This window comes from Chelonoidis abingdonii, chromosome 2, assembly GCF_003597395.2.
Source record: "Chelonoidis abingdonii isolate Lonesome George chromosome 2, CheloAbing_2.0, whole genome shotgun sequence".
In the NCBI taxonomy this organism is placed as follows: Eukaryota; Metazoa; Chordata; order Testudines; family Testudinidae; genus Chelonoidis; species Chelonoidis abingdonii.
This window is the reverse complement of record NC_133770.1, coordinates 125,098,635-125,124,368: the sequence shown is the minus strand read 5'-3', so window position 1 is coordinate 125,124,368 and position 25,734 is coordinate 125,098,635. Positions and strand designations below refer to the sequence as shown.

The 25,734-nt window shown below is 43.7% G+C and overlaps 1 protein-coding gene and 1 non-coding gene across 2 annotated transcripts in view; one reads left to right on the top strand and one right to left on the bottom strand.

The window, feature by feature from the left end:
• Positions 1-6,381: 6,381 nt before the first annotated feature.
• Positions 6,382-25,734, top strand: part of GABBR2 (gamma-aminobutyric acid type B receptor subunit 2) — a 926,530-nt gene continuing 907,177 nt past the window's right edge. The window contains exon 1 of the mRNA XM_075062656.1: positions 6,382-6,681. Coding sequence (XP_074918757.1) covers positions 6,382-6,681 — 300 coding nt within the window. The remainder of the gene's footprint in view (positions 6,682-25,734) is intronic.
• LOC116821631 (U6 spliceosomal RNA) lies at positions 25,045-25,153 on the bottom strand. The gene has a single exon (XR_004372971.1). It is a non-coding gene; the product is annotated as a U6 spliceosomal RNA (small nuclear RNA).

Here is a 25,734-nt window from a genome sequence, read left to right as displayed (position 1 = left end):
TGTCTCTGAATAGGATTCAGGGATCATGGTGGATAATCTAGGGGTCATGAGGCAATGCTGTGACTAGGAGGGCTAAGACCATCCTTGAAGTACAGAGGGGAATATTATTTAGGAGTAGGAGGTGGTATTACCTCTGTAAACAGCACTGGAATACCATATCCAGTTCTGGTGCCAACACTTCTAAAAGGATGTTGAAGAACTAGAAAGTCTTGACTCAAGGACCCGTTGGTGCCATCTGGATCTGGCATACCTGCATAATAGTTCACCAAAGGGTGGCATGTGAGGTTTTTACTGAAAGTCTGTAGACCACTGGCTTATTTGTTAAATAAACTCGGAGGGTTTGAGGTTTGGCGTGTGCTTCTCGCTAACCTGTACACTGACAGCTGGGCCTGTGAGGCCTAGAGAGGAGTGTTTGTATTGTCTGTGGCTGGTGCAGTTGGGGAGCTCACCCACAGCAGGCACAGACAAGGCTTCGTCATGCTAAGGGCAGGTAATAGCGAGGGACCTCACAACCCTGGGTATGCCTAGGAAGCATCACAAGGGGGTTCAGAAAAGGCCTCCAAGAATGATTGAAAGTCTGAAAAACCTGCCTTACCGTGACATTTTCAAGAAGCTCAATCGATTTTGTTTATCAAACAGGTTACAAAGTGTATAATGATTTGATCAAGTATCTAGATGGGGGAATATTTCTGAAAGCAAGAGCTCCTTAATTTAGCAGACAAAGGCATAACAAGATCCAATGACTGGAAACTGAAGCTAGACAAATTCTAACTGAAAATAAGATGCACATTTTTAACAGAGTAATAAACCACTGGAACAACTTTCCAAGAGATGGGATGGAATCTCCATTATCTGAAGTCTTCAAATTAAGATGAGATATACTGTTTCTCAACCAGAAGTTATAGGCTGGATGCAGGAATTACTGGGCAAAGTTATATAGCCTGCAGGGCTGGCTCACAACATTTTGGCACCTGAGGCAGGGAACTCAAATGATGCCCCCATGTCATCTTGCTTGGGCCAAAACTTTGTAAGGTCTCAATTCTGCCTTCTTCCTGTTCTACTCCTCTCATGGTACTGCTCTGCTACCTACCCCAATAAAGGAGAACTAACAATTTAAAATGCCTTGTTCAAAAATTTTAAGTAACACTTAACTTTCAAATGCCTGAACAGTAAATGTAACTTTTCTTGTCTGCATAGTAAACACTGACATTTTTATCTGTTTGAGTAATCAAAGTGGTACTTCCATGCCTTCTTGGTTGCAAAGATTTGAATTGTTTCCTGAAGGTCCACAGTCTGGCCCAGCTCATGCTCTATTGAGATGGTTGCAAGGCCAACCAGCCTCTCCTGTGACATTGTGGAGTGTAGCTTGGAGAAGCTGTGTTCTCCACTGACAGCTGTTACAGGAAGTGTTAGAAGTATGCACAGAGCAACAAAAGCATTTGGAAAGAGGGTGGTCAACTTATTTGTGCATTTATATTCCAGAACAGCCTTTGGAGTTGATCCTGCTGAAATGTATCTTGAAAGGGCTTTCAGTTCACCACCTAAATCACTTGCATCAATATTGCACATGTCATCATGTGTCAACACTGTCTCTAGTGCCCTGAATTGCTGATGTAGGTCTTCTTCCGGTATAGAGAGGAGTTTTGGAATATCGTACAACATCCTAAATATACTGCTGTGTTCCTTGAGCTGCACAAAATGTTCTTCAACTGACTGTATTGCACAATCTAGCACCTGGTTAAAGAATTCAACTTTGAATCGTTCTTTGGGGTCTTTTATGGGATTATGCTGTGCCTCGTAATCAAAACGTCTTCTTCTTCGGTGACTCTTGTATTCTTGAATGGGTGGGAAAAAAGCTTCAGTGTGAAGTTCCTTTGCCAACTTCTGTACACTCTCCAGAACATTTTGAAATCCCTCATCTGACCGGTAAGACTGTAGGTATGACTTTGCTTTGTCCAGTTGTTCCATTGCTCCAGATATATCAAGATCACTATCTTGGAGTCTCTTGCTTACAATATTTATTTCAAACAGTATGTCACGCCATAACACTAAGCCACACAGAAATGTGAAGTTATGTATGTTTCTGGTGATTCCATTTCCCTCTGCCTCTGTTCTCCCACGAACAGTTCCTGTCATAGCATTATCCTCCATAATGGCAACTATGGCATCATCTATATTCCCAATTTCGTTTTGATAGGCTTTATCGCCTCCACTCAACTTTCCCATTGTGTGGCACTCACTGGTTTCAGTGTCAGAGAGGATGTTCCCAGATGTTGCCTCAAAATTTCCCATCCATGAATTGATGTAGAGAAAAATACATAGATGCTTTGAATTATATTAAAAAATTCAGCAGCCTCACTGGAAGCTGATGCTACATCACTGACCACCAAGTTCTATGAATGAGAACTGCATGGGACAAAGAAAGCTTGAGGATTTAACTCTCGAATCCATGTTTGCACTGCTCTGTTCTTTCTTCTCATGTTGGCACCATTATCGTAGCCCTGACCTCTCATGTCAGCTACCGCAATTCCCGTATCTTCCAGCTTTTTAAGAAGCATATTTGCCATACCAGCTCCTGTACTTTCATCAATGTCAATACATTTTAGAAAATGCTCTCTGACAGTCACCATTGCAGGGACATTTTTCACTAGGCTCTGTTGTTACAAAACGCACCATTAAAGTCATTTGTTCCATATGCCTGATGTCAGGTATGCAGTCCAGAATAAGAGAGTAATATCTTGCTGACTTCAGATCTGTCACAATCTTCTGTTTGACTTTTGTTGCCAGTAACAGTATGATCTCATTTTGAATTGTTTTTCCAAAGTAGTGGTGTGTGAACATTTATTGGGTGGTGACTCTTCTTAGATGCTCCTGGAGTACAGCCATCAGCTCCACAATTTTAAGGAAGTTTCTATGTTTTGGCACATACAGATGATCTGAAGTGCCACACAATGCTAGGTTTTGGGTAGCAAGCATTCTCACAATGGCAATGAGCCTTTTTAGAACATTTTGCCAGTAAAGAGATTCTGATGCAATCTTCTCTTGACGCTGATCATCTCTGGTGGCCCTTAATCTTAGTCTCAGCTCAAGCTCTTTCCACCTATGGAATGCTCTCTGGTGATTTGCTGCCTTCTTATGGCATGCCAGATTTCTGGACAGATTTTTCCAGTCCTTTGTTCCTGTAGAACCCAGTGTGGCTGGAATATTAGACTGGAAGAGTTTGCAACAAAAACAGTATACAGCATTTTGGGTTTTGGGGTACATAAGCCATGGCCTTTCCACTTTGTCACCATTGGGGATTTCAGGCCAGTAATGTGTTGGATGGAAACTTCTATTTTCATTGTCTTTGGGGAACATGAAGTTTTTCACTTGCTGTGGCCCATGCAGTACAAAGAAGTCCCTCAGGGTACTGCTCAAGTGGGTTCACAGTCCTGGAACATCTAGACTTAAGGAACTAAACTCAGCAGCACTGTTTCTTGCGCCTTCACCATACTCTTCTCTGATCTACACTTTTCTTCAGGAATGTGCATGGTTACATCCATTTGAGATGGAGATATGGATGCTGCAGTAGCTGCCAGGTCACCTGCACTCTGACTAACTGGAAGATCAGGCATCTCCTCACCACTCACTTACTCACTGGGACTGGAAGGCTCACCGTGAACATATGTGTCTATGTATCTCAGGAGAGCTCCTTCCTGCTTAGATAGAAAAGCTTCCTTTGCTTTCTTTCCTTTTCCGAATGCTGCCCCGAGGGGTGTTTTCTTCTTTCACTCATGACTGCTCTTCTGTGCCAGCTAGCGTGTCTCTCAACACTCAGTTGAAGGGGACAAATAAGCAGGCTGGTAGCAAGGCCTGAGTGAGGGAAGATATCAGTGTCTCAAGGGCCTGACTCCTACTACTTCAGTTGACTGCCTGTTCTCCTCAAGTGGGTTCAGGGAAGCAACAGGAAACAGGAAGCTCCCTGAGAAGCTGGTGTTAATCAGTCCAGGCTCCTGGGGGTGCTAGAGAGGTACATAAGAGGCTTCTCCTCCTATCTCTCCCTGCATCTCCTGCAGCTTTCTGTTATTGCCTCTCACCTTTTCTCCTGCCTATTCGTTATGTCTCTTGTGCCTTTCTTCCTCCAGCACAGCACTCCACCATCTCTATGCATATAGAGCAGAGAGAATACATATGCAACAGCAGCAGACACAATTTTCTACACTCTGGGTCCTAATGGTGCCCCCTTCCCCTCCCCCCCACCTAGTCTGGCACATGAGGGGGCCGCCTCAGTTTGCCTCATGGTAAGGACAGCCCTGATGGCCTGTGTTATGCAGGAGATCAGGCTAGATGATTATAAGAGTCCCTTCTGGCTTTAAAATTATTAATCTATCAATGCAATTTCCTGTTCTAATTTATCACATGGTTAGCACCAGTACATATGTGGTATAGGTAGGATTTACTGGCCAGTGCTAACATCTGGTTAAGAAAAACGGTGTGGAACCTGTAATGAGATCCTTGGTGATTTTAGGAAAAGAATTAGTAATTATTAAAAGGGAGGAGTCTGAAGCATTTAATTGTACATAGCTCTGTGTTCTTTGATCACACTGTGGATGGTTAACCTCTAGTGCTAAAACAACAAAGACTGACCTACATTGCTGCCTGGACTCTCTCAGTGTTTTGAGTTAAAGCCTCCTTGTTGAGGGACTTTGCAGAATATAGTCAGGGGAGGAGATTGTGTACAGTGTATCTCTGTTCCACAGTGGAAAATGTACCTGAGTGAGACTGGTATGGGATAATGTGTACAGATGTGATCAAGTGTGCAGTATGTGTGCAGGTGGGAGATAGGTGGAGGTGAGTGTGGCCTGGGGTGTGTTTGCATGGTATGAATGAATACCTACAATGTGTATAGGGCCCATATTCTCTGAGGCACAATGGGACCAAATTCTATGGCAACAACCTTTTAACTCCACAGAGCCAATGCTAAATTCTGCTGCAACATTCATTTGTTTAGTTGCAATCGCAAGCAGGGAGACCAAAGGGAATTTGTAGGGCACCAGACTGCAGAAAAATGGTGAATTCCATCGCATCTTGAAAAATGTCAAATTCTACAAAAGCAGAATACATATGACCTAGAGTATTGCCTGTGTGGGCACCCCAGGTGTTAGGCAGAGGACTGATTGCATATGTGTGTGGGATGGCGGGAACTCTGCCAGGTGTAGTGTGTTTGAATGTGCTTAGTGTAGCTGTGGATTTGTGGGCTAGTGTGTGTGCAGTATGTGTGGGGAGGGATGCATGAGGTGGAGTATGAGGGTAGGATGGGCTTGCATAGTGACTGTAAGGGTGTGCAGAGTGTTTATATCGTAGAATGGGGCGATCGGAAGGGCAGTTCTTGCCATCTGATTACATAAAATTTTCCGTGGAGGAGGCCCGGGCTGATCTGTGCGGAGTTGTATTAATTACTGGGGCAGATACCATACCAGTCATGGCATGTAATAACCTGTTTGTGCTTCCACAAATCTCCTTCTAATCCAAAAGTAGGACTGCAAATGGTGCCCTTCCATGGAAAAGCCTCTACACACCAAATACCCCCGCGTTTCCAGATGTTCCTTTATGTTCGCAGCGCACCCTTCTACCTGAAAACGTCTCGGATTTCCAGGCACTGACTACAGCTGCCAGGAGCGAGCCCCCCGCCCCCCAAGTATTCTCCCTCCCTCCCTCCTATAGGCTGGTGCAGGTGCCCAAACCCGCATCTCCTGACTCCGCCGTCTCCTCCTCAGCAGCGATTCCGCGCGGCGGGAAGAAGCCCGGTGACAACAACCCCAAGCAGCGGCAGCGCGGGTGAAGCTGCGGGGCCGCGTGGCTGGGATTCCAGGAGGAAAGGGGGAGCGTGTCCTTTCCCGCCTCTCCCGTCCGGCGAGCTGCGGGGCGCGTGCGGCGGGGGGGCGAGCGCCAGCGGCTGCCGGCTTCAGGGGAATGCGGCACTAGCATCTCCCCCGGACCTGGGAGGCAGCGCGTCCCTCCACCGCCGCCCGGCCTCCGCAAGGGGCTTCTCTCCTCAGCCTTCCCTTGCGCGGTGCCGCAACTCCGCTATGGTGGCTGCCGCCTCCCGCACGCCGGAGCGGGGCTGCGCGGGCCGGCTGCGGCGCTGAGTGGAAGGGGAGGCAGGTCCTCTCTGGCCTCTGCGGGCTGGGGGCTCTCTCCGCGCCTTGCCGCGGCCGGCTGTGGCCGGCGGACCTGTGGAGGAGAGGCGCCATTGCCAGGAGGATTATTGCCGGGGGTGCCGGTGCAGACCGGGCAGCAGACCCGCGCCCATCCCCGCCGCCCTTTGCCTGGCCGGGGGAAGCGGCCACCCAGCAATGCGCCCGGCGTGAGGGAGCCCGCGCCCTCGCCGCCGCCCGCAGCATGCCGCCCTCCCCGAAGAGACCCCGTGCGGCCGCGGCCGCCGCCTGCCCTGCCATGCTGCTGCTGCTCCTGTGCTTGGGCTGGGCGCGGGGGCACTCCCGGGGGGCGGCCGGGCTGCTCCCCAACGCCACCACGCCGATCTCCATCATGGGCTTGATGCCGCTCAGCCAGTCGGAGGAGGACCAGAAGAGCAAGATCGGCCGGGGCGTGCTGCCCGCCGTGCAGCTGGCCATGGATCAGATCCGCAACGAGTCTCTGCTCAACCCCTACTCGCTGGACCTCCGGCTCTATGACACCGAGGTAGGGATGCGGTTCTCCGGCGGCAGCCTCGCACTGCCAGCCCGCTGCCCCGTTCCCCCGCCTGCCTGGGGTGTGCAGGGGAGGTGCCCCGGGAAGTCCAGGGGATGCGGCAGGTGCTCGGAGAGGGAAGGACATTCTACCCCCCCACTGCAAGCTCCCAGAGCCCCGGACCTTGGGGCATCCGGACAGGTTGATGCGCAGCTGATTGCTCTCCCCACTTGGCCTGACCCGCGAGCTGTGCTCCGGGCATGAGCCTTGTGTGTCAACATGGAGTGCAAACAGCTGGCAGATGTTTAGGGCTGCAGTGGTGTTTTGCCATGGAGCGAGATACCCAGGGTGCGGTGGGGGAGAGGCAGGCAGCGGGGCGGACGGGCCATGTTGTGCTCTCAGTGACACCAGGGCACGGCCGGACTAGGACTGCGGGCATCAATGGGCTTGCTCCGCATTTTATAGCGGTGTCTCTGAGAGCAGAGTGCGGCCGATACCACCTCTGCTGGCTTGTTGGGGAAGACGGGGGCACGGTGACAAGGTGGGGGCCGGGCCGGGCAGGTGTCTGGGTTGCTAGGTTGTGTGATAGCTTGGGTTTGCTGCCCTTCTTCTTGAGAGAAGCCTGTAGAAGGATGGGTTTAATTGAAGCTTTCTGTGTTAAGAACCTCAGGCTGTGTCTCTTTCCAAGTGCGGTTTCGATTTATTAAGCAACAGATGCACGTCAATGACCTTCCCCCTTCTCCCCCATCCCCCCGAGCTGACCCTGCGATCCGGATTTATAAAATGCAGCGTTTGGATTTGAGTGGAAATTGATGTTGCTGAAGGAAGCTCTGTGAGGAGGTGGGAAAAGGAGCTTGTGGGCTTTGTCACGTTTCAGCTTTAGCTTGCACGGCCTGAGCAGGCAGGGACGTCCTTCCAGAGGTGTATTTGGAGGGTGAATGCAATGTAAGGATGTGAATACGTCTTCGTCTTCTAGTTCTCGCAGATTTATTCAGCGTAAGCATTACCCTGTTTGATGTAGAGATCTACATCTCCTTGTCCTCACTACCCTATTTGTTACGATTAATAGGTTATGTAGTCGTATCAATTGTGTGTGGTGCGCGCGCACACACACACACACACATGATCGTTAAGGAATGCAGGCGAATTTCAGGGGTGACAGCATGAACACTGTGTTGTGAAATCAAAACAGCGAATGTTCACAAAGAGTTAAATTTGCAGTTTCTCCGTGTTGTGTATATGCTACTCGTAATTTCTAAAAGCCCTATGTTTCAGATATGTTTCTTTGAGGCTGAAGGAGGACATTGGGCAGGAAACGATGACAGATTTGGTACAGGAATTTCTCGTTTTCTTTAATTTATAGAGGGATGTGAGGTTTGAAAAAGTATTTTTTGCTCAATTACACTTGATTTTCGTCACAACTTTAATAAACGTGTGTTTGCAGCCAATAAATGCTGATTCAATATTGAACCTTTCCTGAAGATGGCAGTCATTTCTTGTGTAATCCATTTCCAAGACAAACCTGGTAAAGCAATTAACTATTGAACATCTTCCCTGTCCCAATTTGTTTTAAGAAAAAGCCCTGTTTTCTCCCACTCTGTCCCCAGAATCTGAGAAATAAACTGAGATCATCAAGGATAGGCTGCTTTCATTGTAATATGTTTAATCCAGAAATTATTTAGGGAATCTCTTATTCTGTAGCTCCTGCTTTTTATTTACATAAAACTATATTATCTTTAGCATAGTAATTTTTCAGATCTCTTTAAGGGGAAATGAATATCATTGACGACACAAATTCTAATAAGGCAGCATTTGTTGTATTAATGCAAATGATATGTTGAAATAGAGTACAGATATGATGAGCCTAAGATAGTCATTAGTTGTCCTTAGAAAATGAATGCCAGTGAACTGTGAAATGATAATGAAAAGGATTATGTTTTTTTTTCTGAATGACAATACCTGATTTTATATAAGCACAGTATTTGTGAGAAATACTCACAATTTTACTAATTCATTCTTCTCTACATTATCTTATATAAACTGCTGACTCCTAACGATGGTATTATTATAAAAAATGTGTAAAGAAAATAAAATAGGCAAACTTGGACAAAATTTCCCCTATACATATAAGGATCCAATAATATTCAATAAGCTGCTACGCTTTTATATAAAGCTCAAAACCTTTGTTGAGTATATCTATGTTATTTATTAACACAGAGTTTGCTTTCTGAACTAGAAAGTTAACACTAAAAGTATTTAGAAAATAGGTTCTGTTTCTCAGTGGGTTGAATAACAGTCTTGTTAAAAACTCCACTTTTACTATTTAATGCTCCAGGGAAATTAAGAAGTAGGGTCCTGACATAAACCTGGTATGTAGCTTTGAATTCCTCTTGATTGTTAATAGCAATGACCTGGGGAAATATTGAATATCAGCTAGCCCTCAATGATCATAGGATGTTAATTCATCTTAATGTATAGGAGAGTTCATATACAATCGTCTAATGGGTACAGTGTAAAAAAAGTGCAGATTTGATTTTGAGAATGGCTGTGCTTGTTTTAATTGATACACTTTTCTTTGGTCCTTCAATTAGTGAAGCTAGAATGAGGTTATCTATAGAATTAATTGGGACTGTCATCAATTGACACATGTATGTACCATGTGAACAGGTTAACATTATTATAATTTATTAAAATATAAATGGTCTTTTCTGTGTTTAGAAAATGTATAGCATACTTTGATCAGTATTGTATGCTTGCTTAACAGTCACAATTAAATAACCAGAATGGCACCAGGTACCAGAATGACAGCAATTGAGAAAAAGTTGTCAGTCTATCCTCTAAATTTTAGTTATGCCAGTGCAGGAGTTTACTCAGCTGCTGTCTTAATTCTAATGTGGACAAAATGTGAGTGATAGTGTTGTTAAATTACCAGGCCTACTCAGTCCTTGCCCAGCTGCTGAGATTGACAAAAGGACACCTACATTCTATTCATGACATAATCACTGACCTGGGAGTGTGCATCTCTTAGGACATAACAGTTGCATACATCACAGATACAGAGCCATCATCATCTCCTAATAGGGAAACAGAACATTGAATTCAGGGCTTGATAGCAAGTGAAAGAATCTGATTTTTGAATATATTGAGACATACTATAAGTGCATTTATAATACTTAAGTCTACATATGGTAATGCTTTGGAATATTAAACATTTTTTATTGTTTTTTTACAAAATTCCCCTTGAGACAACTTTGTTTAAGTATTGAAATATATTGTATTTTTTTACAAAGTTGTAATAATAGCCCACAAAAATAATTAAATTAATTCAGGTTGGATTGACTTATGCAGTTTAAAGCATTTATATATTCAGATATTTTTCGGGCAAGTTAAATGAGTATTGTTAATTTACTGCTTGTGATTTCTGTAATATATAAGAATACATTTGCTGTAAATGCAGTGATTTATATTCAAGTCATTGCCAGGCACTTTCTCAATTAGGCCACAGTTCAGGAAAGCAGTGAGTACATGTTTAACTTTAAGCATATGATTAACCCCACTACTCTTAAGCAAAGCACTTAAATATGTTAAAGGTAAGCACATGCTTAAGTCCTTTGCCGAACTGGGGCACATGCCAGATGGGCGTGTGTACTATATTTTCTCAGTAAAATGTGATCAAGCACATTTATGAAAATGCAAAGGTTGTTTCAAGGGAAATCAAAAGCCTGATCCTGCTCCAATTTAATGATCCAATCCTGCAAACACTTATGCATGTATTTAACTTTATGCACATGAGTACTGCTACAACTGCTCATGTGAATAATGTTAAGTACAAGTGTAAGTGTTCGTAGGATTGAGGATTAAGTGAGTAACCAAACTCCCATTGAGTTTTCAATAGCCTTTGAATAAGACCCTTCTTGGCCATGCTAGATTTTGTTTTTTATGTTGTTTTAGAAACTTAGGGCCAAATACAGTGAGCTGCTGAGTATCTGCTGCTCTCTAGGAGCCTGATCCAAAGTCTATGACTTTAAAGGGCTTTGGATCTGGTTTTAGTTGTTGAGGAAACTTGACATGTCTCAGTACTGGATCAATAACTAAGGATATTTATTCTTTTTTTCTCCCTTTGGTTATACATTCATTCAGCTTCTAGAGTAGAACTTAATTTTGTAGGGAAATAAACAACCCTAACATAAAGGAACTGAGCAATGTGAGAGAGAATGTGGTATATGTTACTAATATTAGTTTCATAGCAAGTAGAAGTTGGTAAGAGGGATTATAGGGAGAGATTTTTCAAAGTCACAGATGGGAGTCAGGCATCCAACTTCCACTGATTTTTCAATGGGAGTTGAGTGCCTACCTGCCCTTTGTGCCTTTGAACATAGCCCCTTAATGAGGAATATACTTTCTGTCTCTTGGACCCCCAATACACAAACTGGCACAGACAGACTGCAAGTTTATGAAGCCTCAACACCTATAGCCAAGAATAATGGATGTGCAAGTCAGAATTCAATCATCTTGTCTTTTGAAGATCAAAATTGCTTAAAACAGGATTTGCAGCCAAGAAGGTGGGAGATTGTTTCAGAAGTAGGGGGGATTATTATCAGAAAGAGGGGACAATAACATTGTACAGAGCGCTGAGATAATTTCATTTTCCCCAGATGCTACACTTAATCTATGAGTACTTTGTGGATTTTCTGATGTAACTCACCCTGTTATGATAATATTCCTTAACAAAAACTGAATCACCAACCAAAGATTTGGAAATCAGGTCTTGGCACAGCAGGCAAATCACTGCAACCAGAAAGGACAATGTCTCATGCTGTTGGTCCAAGAGGGTCTAAGAGAAAAGCTGAATTTCTAAGAATATAATGCATTTTCCCTGTCTTATTCTGTAACTAAGCAGAGAGTACTTTATCTATTTTATGAACAATTAAAATCTAGATATTTTCTGCACATATCTTTTGTTTTATTAACATTTTCTCTCTATTTTCAATAAATTGTTTAATTTTAAGAAGCCTGTATCAGTCATAGATTAGTTTTGGTAACTTCTCACAGGCCAGTCCAAACAGAGCAAATCCTTTTAACCTCAAAAGAGAGGTAGTTAAAAAGGAAAAGGTGTCTGGACCCTTATCTCAATTCAGGAGTCTCAATCAAAAGGGGACAGACAAAAGTGTTCTCTTCATCTGTTTCATAAAGGGCTGTGGTCAAGGGAATACAAGGGAGAAGCCTAAGGATAAGAAAGGAGATGTGAGCTGAAGGTGAAACTAACAAGCATTTTTTTCTGTGTCCTCAGTGGACTTTGATACTAGCATAGATTACACTCAGAACTATAGATGGGGCATTATTGGGTACACATCCCACCTAGGAGAGCACAACCATTACATTGTAATTGTTAAATAGCCGTTTATACTTTCTGATATAGGTACTTACTGCAGAGTCCTATACATTAAACTACAGTTATACTTAAGTCACAATGTGCATGAATAATTGTGAATAGCAGTGTTATTTTGGCAATAACTAGAGCATATTTTGGTGCTTAGCACTAATAATTAATATACAATGATTTTGAAAAGCAGTCTGTGGCCTCTTCAGCTATCTTTTGATGTCACGCCAATAGAGACATAATGCTAAGGCTTCTCCTAGCTACCACTACCTCTGGGATATCTCTCTCTGTCTTTCTCCCTCAGGATTTTCCAAACATAAGAACACTTAATAGTTAATTGGCTGCTCTAATTTTCTGCTTGCTTTTCCATTGGTGTTCAGGTGAGGGAGAGGAAAGGAGAGAGATGGGCAGTACTCCTTACACAGGTATAAATCCCTGACTTGCAGAGATGCATCCCTAAGTTTCCTTGCCAACATGCACATAGCTAACATAACATTCTCTGGGACATGCCTATTAGATTTCATATGTGCCTCAGGACTCATCGTTCTATCTAAGGTAATATCACAAGCTTGTGCAGAGAACTCTGTTTCAAACAAACAGTAAATTGACTTCTTCTGTAGTGTAAAGTTATTCTGTCTTATGAGTACATCAAGAAGGGATCTTCAAATGATGAAAGGGGGGAGGAATTGCTATTTCTGGGCTTGATATAAACAAAGGCAGAATTCCTGCTTGTGCGAACAAAAAAATGGGATGAAATCCTGGGGATAACCAGAATATTTGCTATAAAAAGGGTGAAGAGGGGGGAAGGGTGGGGAGCTGCAATGGAAATATTTTATTAAATCTCCAAGGTCTTGTATGCATGCAGACATTGCACCGATACAACTTAAATTGATTTAGCTGGATAGGCACAAGCAGCATCACATTTCAAGATTTGTAACCACACAGCACCACCAATGATTTCAGCATGATGGAGAGTTTGGGAAGGTATTCCAGAGTCCCTTGTATTACTTCCAGGATCACTGCATTGTGGGCAATTTTTAGGGCATATTATGGAATTCCTGTTGGCATTTGAGGGAATTCTGAGAGCATCCATCATTTCTTGGAATTCAGTTGGCGCCCATGTAATTCTGAACTGCAGAACTCCTCTTCATTACTTTGGAGAAGCGAAGCTGCAGCACTGCTTCTGAAGTGCTGACTAGAGGAATCTGCAGGTGGAGGGAGTTGCCAAAAGAGAACCTATCCTTTGATGCCACTCAGCCATTCCTGTTGGATTTATTCATGGAGCAGCTGCACTCAGCAGAGTGGTATGTTTGGGGCCACCCAATAAGCACTTCATTATGAGACTGGATCTTTATGGAGACCTGGAATGACCAGCAGTGGCTCCTGAACTTCAGAATGTGGAAGACTGCATTCTTGGAGCTGTATGGCAAGCTTACCCTAACCCTGCAGTGTCAGAACACCAGAATGGGAGGGCAAAATCTGATTTTTTTGAGTTTTTGGAACTTCCTGCTATGTGCAGTGAATACTTTTCATGTACTAGTAATCCTACAAAATAGTAAAAGATTCTGAAAATCTAAGAAGCCAGATATGCCGTGGGTCTGATTCTTGGACCCAGCAAAGCTGCACATAACTTGAGGTGAGGTTGACATTTGCATCATCTTTGCGGTTCCTCAGTTCTGGGTCTGGCAGAACACTAGATTGGCTCCTGGACTAAGTTAGAGCAGCCTCACGGTTGCTCTTATTTATGTCTGGCTGCCTGTGTCCCAAAGGGCTCTTCTGGCAAAATGGGATGGCTGGAATATAGCTTCAGTCATATTTCTGTGCTCCTTGCCATTCCCCCCATGTTGTCTGCAAGGGGGATGTTACAGAGCCTCTTTGCCATGCAGAGATTCCATCTATGCACAGGGAATTCCAGTTGGTAAGGTCTGCTGGGTTTGCAGCTCCTTTGCGTCACTGGAGTAATGCAAAGGGACCACAGTGGAATGCAGAATTGGGCCCTGTGAGAGACGTGGCACTCCACCTTCATATGATGTAATAAGCATCGATCCACAATCCCAAATCTGGGGGTGATAGGGAGGGACTTGGGGCATGTGAATATCTGTCATTTTGACTTTAAGATATTAGCTTTGGGCTGTTTTTAGTCTTTCCCATTTGGCAAGTTTAATTAATAGCATTTGGTAAAGAACTATTACTAAACGCTAGAAATGAAATCTAACAAAATTTGAAGGTAATGTTCCCTCCCCCAGCCAAATGTAATTTTAACAAAAATCTTATGATGTCAGGACTAGATCACATAGACTGTTAAAATTGTTGTCAGGGCCTCCAGGGTGGATAAAGTCGCCAATCTTTGCATCATCTGCCAATTTTATCAGCAACAATTTTGTATTTTCTTGAAGATTATTGATAAAAATATTGAATAGTGTTGGGCCGAGAACCACTAGAAACACCCCCACTCATTGTAGAGTCACCATTAACATTTCCAATATATCAATTAGCCACTTTTAATCAATTTAAAGTGTGCCATATTGATCTTGAACAGTGCCAGTTTTTTAGTCAGAATGCCATGTGGTACTAGATAGAATGTTTTACAAAAGTCCAAATATATTATATCAGCACAATTAGCCAGACTTGTGATATCAGGTTCATTTGAGAAGACCTGTTTTTCATGAAACCATGTGGATTGTTGTTAATTAATAGACTCACTGCTTGCGGCAGTCCCCTGCATTTTTACCAGGTTGGCTAAAGCACCGAACTCTGTGAGCATAATTCATCATTGCCCTGCAGCACCTTTTTAGTATCATAGCTTTACTTATCATACCATTTCCCTCACAAAATGGTATCCCTTCAGTGTCTTTAGCCAGGGGATATTGGTCTGACTCTTGTCTGTTTTCTCCCAAATCATTCTCCATTATCATTCCTGTGTTGGTTACACAGGGCAGGTTCCAGTTTGCTCTACAGTTTCACTGACCTACAAAATTCCTGTAAAGGAGTGTATACACAGTAAGCCTCTTTGTAAACATGTTGCATCCTTCTCCCTCAGGGAAATGTTGTAAAAAGCTCCTTTTGGGATGTTAATTATCTTCCGTTCCACTGTTTACTATACCTGCCCTAGCAGCTAATTTAGTGTTTGCCTAATAAAAAGCTAATACTCAATAGATATTTTTCTTTACAATTTCAACTCTATATGACAGATTAAAACTCAAGTGACATAACAGGGAAATAATTTGTATATTTTTCAAACATTATCAGTTTCAGATACATTTACTCACATGTCCTTTCAACGTTATCAGTGGAAAATGTATTAAATACAAACAAATATCTACAATAATATTAATACTCTGCACTCCTATGGGGCCTTCCCAGAGCCGGCTCCAGGCACCAGCATACCAAGCAAATGCCTGAGGTGGCCAATGAAGAGGGGGGCGGCATGTCCAGCCATTTGGCGGCAATTCGGCGGCAGGGCTGTCACTCCCTCTTGGAGCGAAGGACCTGCTGCTGAATTGCTGCCATAGAAGAAGCGGCGGTACAGCTGCCAGCAGATTGCCGCAGATCGCGATCGCGGCTTTTTTTTTTTTCTGCTTGGGGTGGCAAAAATGCTAGAGCCGGTCCTGGGCCTTCCTCATAGAATCATACAATGCTTTAGAAACATTAATGATTTCAATCTCACAAGGGTCCTGTGAGTCTGTGGAAGTGTGGGTATCTTTATTTACAGAAAGCAGAGGGCCCAACTCTCTTTCTTTCTCTTCCCCATCCACAGAATTTTAAATGAGAATCAATTGCATGGTTCAGAAGAAGGGGAGGGAGGGCCAAGGCTGACCCAGAGAGGATAAGTACTTACCCAAAATCACACAGCAAGTCCGTAGCACATCCAGGGATAATATTCAAAATACCTGACTCCTAGTCCTGTGCCTTAACAACCATTATCATACATTCCTTCTCCACCACTTAGACACTGCATTTTACTGCTTTACCAATAGTAGAAAGCAGGGAGTAAACAAGAGACAAATAAGACCAATGGAATGTAGAAAAACATGCAGAATAGCAACTGATGCAGGTCCAAACATCTAGTTTAGTCACTTCAATCTCATGTTAAATACTTGTTACATGATTTAGGGTTTGTGTACAAGGGGAAATTGACCAGAAAAGCTATTGCAGAATGAACTATTCCACAATAGCTATTCTAGAGAAGCTGCCATGTGGACATTGGTATTCTGCCTTTTTCTGATTTAGTTTAATCCACTTTGGAAATTTCTTAAAATAAACCAAAAAAAGGCACTCTTATTCTGAAATAAGAGTGTCCTCATAGGGAGTTATTCCAGAATGGCTATTGCACATTGTATTCACACCCTACCTTACCTTATTCCAGAGTATCTTTCTTGTGTAGACAAGTCCTTAGGCTGCTAAATAAATGACCTGATTTTCAAAAGTGCTAAGTAATATGCAGCTCCTCTTGACACCAGTGGGAACTGCTGAGTAATCAACATTTGTAAAAGTCAGTAAAGTTATTTAGGAGCAAGATGGCACTATGAGCAGGAGAAAGAAATGCAATTTATAATCAAGAACAAATGCATTCAGTTCCTTACCTTAATTTTTTAAATTGTTTGACTTAACTAAATCAGGGTATGTCTACACTACGGGATTATTTCGATTTTACATAAACCGGTTTTGTAAAACAGATTGTATAAAGTCGAGTGCACGTGGCCACACTAAGCACATTAATTCGACGGTGTAAGTCCATGTACCGAGGCTAGCGTCGATTTCCGGAGCGTTGCACTTGTGGGTAGCTTTCCGTAGCTATCCCATAGTTCCGCAGTCTCCTCCACCCTTGGAATTCTGGGTTGAGATCCCAGTGCCTGATGGGGCAAAAACATTGTCGCGGGTGGTTCTGCGTACAGCCTCACCCTCCCTCCGTGAAAGCAGCGGACAACCGTTTTGCGCCTTTTTTCCTGGTGAACTGTGCAAACGCCATAGCACAGCAAGCATGGACCTGCTCAGATCAAAGACCGCAATCGTGACGTTGTAAACACCTCGCGCATTCTCGTGCAGTCTATGCTGAACAGGACCTGCAAAGCCAGGCGAGGAGGAGCGGCTACGGCAGAGCGGCGACGAGAGTGATGAGGACATGGACACAGAATTCTCTCAAACCACGGGCCCCTGCACTTTGGAGATCCTGCTGGTAATGGGGCAGGTTCTAGCCATTGAACGCCGATTTTGGGCCCGGGAAACAAGCACAGACTGGTGGGACCGCATAGTTTTGCAGGTTTGGGACGATTTCCCAGTGGCTGTGAAAACTTTCGCATGCGTAAGGGCACTTTCATGGAACTTTGTGACTTGCTTTCCCCTACCCTGAAATGCCATAATACCAAGATGAGAGCAGCCCTCACAGTTGAGAAGCGAGTGGCAATAGCCCTCTGGAAGCTTGCAACGCCAGACAGCTACCGGTCAGTCGGGGAATCATTTGGAGTGGGAAAATCTACTGTGGGGGCTGCTGTGATGCAAGTAGCCAAAGCAATCATTAAGCTGCTGCTACGAAAGGTTGTGACTCTGGGAAACGTGCAGGTCATAGTGGATGGCTTTGCTGCAATGGGATTCCCTAACTGTGGGGGGGCGATAGATGGAACCCATATCCCTATCTTTGGCACTGAGCACCAGGGCACCCAGTACGTAAACCGCAAGGGGTACTTTTCAATGTGCTGCAAGCACTGGTGGATCACAAGGGACGTTTCACCAACATCCACATGTGGGATGGCCAGGAAGGGTTCATGACGCTCGCGTCTTCAGGAACACTACTCTGTTTAAAATGGCTGCAGCAAGGGAATTACTTCCCAGACCAGAAAATAACAGTTGGGATGTTGAAATGCCTGTAGTTATCCTGGGTGACCCAGCCTACCCCTTGATGCCATGGCTCATGAAGCCATACACAGGCAGCCTGGACAGTAGTCAGGAGCTGTTCAACTACAGGCTGAGCAAGTGCAGGAATGGTGGTAGAATGTGCATTTGGCCGTTTAAAGGCGCGCTGGCGCACATTACTGACTCGCTCAGACCTCAGCCAAACCAATGTCCCCATTGTTATTTGCTGCTTGCTGTGTGCTCCACAATCTCTGTGAGAGTAAGGGGAGACCTTTATGGTGGGGTGGGAGGCTGAGGCAAATCACCTGGCGCTGATTACACGCAGCCAGACACCAGGGCGATTAGAAGAGCACACCACGAAGCGGTGCGCATCAGAGAAGCTTTGAAAACGAGTTTCACATCACGGGCCAGGTACGGTGTGACTGTTGTGTTTGTTTCCCCTTGATGAACCCCCCCCCCACCCTTGATTGACTCATTCCCTGTAAGCAACCCACCCTCCCCTTCGATTACAGCTTGCTTAAGGAAATAAAGTCACTATGTTTAAAAATCATGTATTTTTTATTAAAAAGTCATTATAAAAAGAGGGAGAGAACTGACAAGGTATCCCGGGTGTGTTTGGGAGGAGGATGAAGGGAAGGAAAAGGCACTAAAACATTTCAAAGTAATGACAGCCTTTTGGTTGGCTGTCCACGGGGGTGGAGTGGGCGGGTGCACGAAGCCTTCCCCACGCGTTCTTACACGTCTGGGTGAGGAAGATATGGAACATGGTGAGTGGTGAGGGTGGTTACACAGGGGCTGCAGCGGCACTCTGTGACCCCGCTGCTGTTCCTGAAGCTCCACCAGATCGGAGGATGTCAGTTTGATCACGCAGCAGCCCAGCATTGCATCCGCCACACGCTGATCTTCCTGCCTACACCTCTGATCTTTCCTGCCGCCACCTCTCATCTCGAGCGTCTCTCTCCCTCTCCTCATCCTTCAGTTGGTCCCTCCTGTCCTCACGTTCACTGGCATCTTTCCTGTAATTTGATACCACGTCCTTCCACTCATTCAGATGAGCTCTTTCATTGCGGGTTACTTCCATGATTTCCGAGAACATTTCGTCTCACATCTTTTTTTTCCTCCGCCTTATCTGAGATAGCCTTCGGGATGGAGTAGGGAGGCTTGAAAAATTTGCAGCTGCATGAGGGAGGAAAAAAAAGGAGAGAAGTATTTAAAAAGATACATTTTACAGAACAATGGTTATACTCTTTCACAGTGAACAACACTATTCACCTTACATAGCACATGTGATTTCACTACAAGGTCGCATTTTTGCATCTTTATATTGAGTGCCTGCGGCTCTGGTGTTAGAGATCTCACAGACGCAGGTCCGGGCAGCAGAATTCAGCTTGCATGCGGCCATGGTAAGCCATTGTCTTTCGGCTTCTGCAGCCCTTCATATACACAGTGCCCTCCTTTCCCAAATACCAAGCAAATCCCGTTCAGGGTGCTGCTTCTTTCCTGTTAACATGCAGCAGCAGAAACCACCCCCCCCATCCAATTCTCTGGGATGATTGCTTTACCCCTCCCCCCACCATGTGGCTGGTATCATGGAAGATCACTGCTAATCACCCCCCTTCCCGCCCCCCCCCCCCCCACCGCGTGGCTGGTAGCAGGGAAGATCCCTGCTAGCCAAACGTGATAAAAAAAGCTCAGTGCCATTACCCCTCTCCCCCCCCCCTGCTTGGCTACCTGCAAGGAAGGATTTTTTTAAGCAACAGGCAAACAGCCAGTAGGAATGGCCATCTCTGTCCCCTTACTTAAATTCCTGAATTTCAACCAGGTTACCATGAACGATATCACTCTCCTGAGGATAACACAGCGAGATAAAGAAAGGATGTTGCTTGAATGCCAGCAATCACCGGGACCATACGCAGCTAGGCTTTGTCATGCAATGATACCAGATTACTTGCTACATGCATGGCGTGGTCAAGTGTCCTACCATGGTGGACGGAATAAGGCTGCCTTGCCCAGAACCTTCTGCAAAGGCTTTTGGAGTACCTCCAGGAGAGCTTCATGGAGATGACCGAAACCACCAAATTAACCGGTCCACAAAACAATTCCCCCACCCCCAAACTGATTGTACTGGCCGCGAATACATCCAAGTCCTAGTGGCAAATCCAATCATTAAAAAACGCTTTTAAACCCATTGTTTTTGTATTTTCAAAGGTACACTCATAGGGTCGCTTCCATGGCTTCATTGTCTGGCTACTGGCTTCGGGTAGGGCTGGGAGGTAATCCGTTTCTGGGTTGCAAAAAAGCTCCTGGCTTTGGGGGACGGAGTGCTGTGTGCTCTCTGCAGGCTGTCCTCTACTTCCTCCTCCTCATCTTCCTGTCCGCAGAATCTCAGCCTGGCTTGAGCACTCCTCCCCCTGGATCCTCTGGACAGGGGTGGGGTAGTGGTGTGCGAGCCCCCCTAGATTGCATGCAGCTCAGCGTTAGTAGCTCGGAGATGTTTCGGCCCTACCCCAGACCTTCCGGGTTTTGCTTCTGGTTTTCTGGTAAGCTTGTCTGAGCTCCTTAATTTCATTCTGGCCTACTGCACTGATCCCTGGGTTGTGGCTTTCATCCTTATTACTTGTTAAATTTTTTCAAATGTTTTTTATTATCGTCTTTGGAACGTAGTTCTCGTTAGCACAGAATCCTCTCCCCATTTTAGCGCTCAGATCCAGTACTTCCCGTGCGTCCCTTATGGAGCTCTTTTTTCGATTCTCAGGGAGCTGCATTGTTACCTGTGCTGATGAGCTCTGCGTGGTCAGCTGTGGGTGATTGCACGCTGGCCAAATAGGAAATGAAATTAGAAGTTCATGGGGCTTTTCCTGTTCTACTGGCCAGTGCATCCGGAGTTCAGACTGCTGTCCAGAAGTGGTCACAGTGGTTGCCTGTGGGATACGGCCCGGAGGCCCAATGCCGTCGATTTGGGCCACCACTAACCCTAATCCGATTGGGGTTGAGATATCGATTTCTAGCACTTTACTTCTCTCGTCGGGGAGGTAAGTAACAGAAACCGATTAAAGAGCCTTTGATATTGTATAAGCAGGGCGCCCCTCGTGATCTGTGCGCACCTAGTGACGATGTCAGCGTTAATTGGTTAACTCTGCTAAAATCAGTATAAATGCGTAGTGTAGACCAGCTTAGGCTTTTAGTATCTTTCAAATCAAGTCTTGCAATAAAATGTCATTTGAAACTATTGCACATTATTTTATTTCACAAGATACTAGATGCAGGATCTTATGTTGATCAGGCCATAGTTAATTTCATAATTACATACACATTTTAAGCATAGAATCATATTGTGGGTAACATGCTCTACAGCCAAATGCTTCTGAAATTACTTGTAGTGAAACCTACTATTCTGGGTCACTGAGCATGAAAATGATGCTTAAAATTTGTTGATTGGCTCTAGTCTAGCTGTTGGGCTCCATGACTACAGCGTGGGGATCTCCTGGCAGGATGTGTTCCATGTTTCCGTGACCTCAAAGGATTCTTGTTCCATCTTCTTCTCATGGAGGTGTCTTGTAGCCTGCAACAACATCGATGGTTGTGTGATGGCAGCCCTTCAACATCGTTCACGATCCAGGATGAGTGGAGACTGTCAGATGAGTGGAGACTTGATTCATCGAAGACGAGCTCTTTTTTAAAGCTGTTTGTCCTGTTTATTTCAATTTGGCACATGTTTTTGCCATCAATTTCCAATATGGTCATGGCAGATCCATGAAGGAATACCCTTATGAGATACATAACTACAAACTGTTCAGTGTGGCATGAAACTATGACCAACCATCAGTGGCAGCTTTGTTGGGTGTTTGAACTTGTAATAAGCTTCTCATTGCTTGGTCTGCAGACTGATACACCAGAACTGTGTTTCATTACTTGCGAAATAGATAGCTCCGGTGCAGAGAGATTACCCACTACATTCAAGAAAAGAAATTGGCCACTCGCCAGTCATTGGAAGCCTGGAGGAAAAGTGGTTCCAAGCAATCCACCATCTGTTGATTACAAAGGAAAGATTTTGTTACCTACGCCCACTTACACATCAAGCTGGGTCTGATGAAGAACTTTGTCCAAAGGACCACTTGAACAAACACAAGACAGTTATCATAGTTACCATCGTGGAAATTTCCAAGGTAAGTGAAGCTAGCTTAAAGAAGGATGTCTTTGGTTGGGTCTCAGTTCGTGAATTCTTCGAATGATGGATTTGACCATGCAATTGGTGGCAAGAAAGACGGCATTGGAAGCTTCCGTTAGTGGCAATAATTTTACTCCCGGAAACAACAAGGCAAGACAACTAAGGTTTTGGTGAAAACTCCTCAAGGCATACAAAAGCCTTGGGTTGTAGAAACATGTCGCTAAAAGATACTATTTTGCACTCTACATCATAGATTTTTTATCCACCGAATGCAGAGCAGTGGAGCGACGCAGCATGGTGAGGAATTTCACGCGGACATTGGCAACCAATGGAGACAGTACGCTATCAGAGCAAATTGAGAGACCCATCATGCTTGCACCAGACTATTTGTGGCTGATAAGAGTGTCATCGTTAATGATACAGAGACAAAGCCAAAGAAGCGCCGAGTAGACACTGAATAGACTAAACTATGTTAACACATAGTTTTTGCCTATTAAAATGTTTCATAATAAATTTTATTTGTATTAAGCCTTTTTGCTGCATTTTTAAAGTGTTCATTCAAACAGGCAGGTGAAATATTATTCGATGTTAAAGCAACCATAAGACATGAAGGACCTAGGTTTACAATTTATGATTAAAACTCTACTATCTACTACAATATACATAGACATAAAGTAAAACTAAATATTTAGAAACCCGCTAGCAATCGGTTGTTTTAATTGTCATATTTGAATTCAGCACATCAAAATACATAATAAATAGCACATTTTATCTCTGAAGCAGACGACTTCTCAAAAATTGTAGACCAGTGTAATTATTTCCATAGCCTACGCTGATAGAAGTGACTTTTATGACTGTAGCAAAAATATTGTTTTGTAAGAGTCTTATGTCCCTAGAGCCTTATTACTCTTTATACAGATCACAGGCCACTGGTGGCTTGCAGTCATGCTTTCTGAAGCTTTCACTCTGATCCCACTCTACTCCACTGATTGCAGCCTAGAGATGGAAAAGTCTATGTTTCAGTCATTCATACATTTTAGAACCAGAAGGGGCATTGAGTTTGAACTTCTCCATAAGCACAGGATAAATGAAAAATAGATTGAATTTCCTTAGTTTCTCATTCTATGGGAGGTTTTCCAGACCTCGAATCATTCTTGTAGATCTTTTCAGAACCCTTTCCAGTTTGTCAACAGCCTTTTCAAAGTTTGGATACCAGAACTGGATACACTATGTTAGTTATGGTCTCACTAATGCCATTTACAGTGGTAATATCACCTTTCTACTTCAAGCGTGTTGCTCTGTAGGGAGGAGATGAGATAGTCCCTTGTGCCACCTGTTAGGAGGCAACAGAAGCTGTGTGTGCAGCAAAAACAGATTCTTCTGCTTTCTTCAGATGAAGCTCTCTGGCCTACAAGCAGGCTCAGTTGCTCTGGGTAGTAGTGTGGAAAGTAAATCCTTAGAGGAACATTGCACCAGCTGTCAGCTGCTTCTCAGTTGAACAGCTGGCTCCTGAAAAGCTGAGGCACACACAGAGCAGAGCTGTGCAGGAGTGGCTTAATCTTGGTAGTGTCTCCTCTCCTGCCATGGGAGGAAGATGTATCTTGATTTGACAATTGGAGTTACCATCAAAAATAAATCATATTAGAGTTAAATAGATAATAAGGGCTTCAAAGGACCTGTGAGTATGCCATACCCTGGTTAAAATAAGCAATTAAACATGGAACTCAGAGATACAAAGGGGATGAATGATAATCAGAGCAGAGTGAATAACTGATTTTTCAGTTTAGTGGCCAAACCAGAAAAACAAATAATTTCAGATCAACCCAAATGAATACTCTTTTGTTTTTTCTCATTGAAACAAAAAAAAAAAGTTATTTCACTTTGAAAGAATCATTTAATTTGATCCAAAATGGAATGTTTCATTTTGGTTTTGGGTGATTTTTATTAACCTTTTTTGGGTATTTTTATTTTGGTTAAATCCAGCTAAATTTCTGAATGAAATGTCTTGGTGAAGTGAAAAGTCCAAATGTTTCATTTAGAAAAATGTTGAAATTTTTGACTTTTTTGGATTTTTTCCCCCTATTTTTTCAGCTGAAACTTTTTGCCTACTTTGACTCAAATTCGCAAACAATTTCAGTTGATTGAAAACTGCTATTATTTCTCTCAGGGTTAATGATAATCTGCTTTGAAAAACGCCAGTGCATCAGTGTGGGATGGGAACATCCCTCTAAATGTTAATAGACTGTCCTCAAGAGAGGAGAAACTATTGTGTGGGAGGCATGAAATGACACAGAGCTGCAGTTTAAATATATAGTCAAACTTTGACATGAGCTAATAACTTCTAAACTGGACTGTGTCTCAGAAGTACAGATGAAGGAGTCCAGAACTCTATTTAAAATGCTATAAATACAAGGGAACTATTATAAATGTACCCCCCTTTGCCTTTGGAATGTACCAGACAACAACAAATGACCAAAAAAGCCCCAAAACACACTCAGAGAAGGTCTTTCTGTAAGTGCTTTATTAATCCCTTTTCTGAAAATGACTCTGTTCTAAGACTGAAGTAGGAGAAGAGGAATACATGTGTGCATGTTTCAGAGTGGTAGCTATGTTAGTCTGTATCAGGAAAAAGAACAAGGAGTACTTGTGGCACCTCAGAGACTAACAAATTTATCTGAGCATGAGCTTTCGTGGGCTAAAACCAACTTCATCGGATGCATGCAGTGGAAAACACAGTAGGAAGATATATATACACACGGTGTGAAAAAATGGGTATTGCCATACTAATTATAATGAGAGTAATCAGTTAAGGTGGGTTATTATCAGCAGGAGAGAAAAAACTTTTGTAATGATAATCAGGATGGCCCACTTCCAATGGTTCATAGAATCATAGAATATCAGGGTTGGAAAGGACCTCAGGAGGTCATCTAGTCCAACCCCCTGCTCAAAGCCCCAAATCCCCAGCTAAATCATCCTTATTAATATGGAACACTTCACGAATTTGCATGTCATATTTGCACAGGGGCCATGCTAACCTTCTCTGTATCATTCCAGTTTTTTAGTATATGAGCTACCGAAGCAAACACTAGTTGACAAGAAGGTGTGAGTAACAGTAGGGGAAAATAGCATGGGGAAATAGGTTTTACTTTGTGTAATGACCCATCCACTCCCAGTCTTTATTCAAACCTTATTTAATGGTGTCCAGTTTGCAAATTAATTCCAATTCTGCAGTTTCTTGCTGGAGTCTGTTTTTGGAGTTTTTTTTGTTGGTATATTGTGACTTTGAGATCTGTAATCGAGTGACCACGGAGGTTGAAGTGTTCTCCAACTGGTTTTTGACTGTTATAATTTTTGACGTCTGACTTGTGTCCATTTAGTCTTTTGCGTAGAGACTGTCCTGTTTGGCCAATGTGCATGGCAGAGGGGCATTGCAAAAACCAGTTGGAGAACACTTCAACCTCCCTGGTCACTCGATTACAGATCTCAAAGTCACAATACACCAACAAAAAAAACTCCAAAAACAGACTCCAGCAAGAAACTGCAGAATTGGAATTAATTTGCAAACTGGACACCATTAAATTAGGCTTGAATAAAGACTGGGAGTGCATGGGTCATTACACAAAGTAAAACCTATTTCCCCATGCTAATTATTATTATTTTTCCCTTA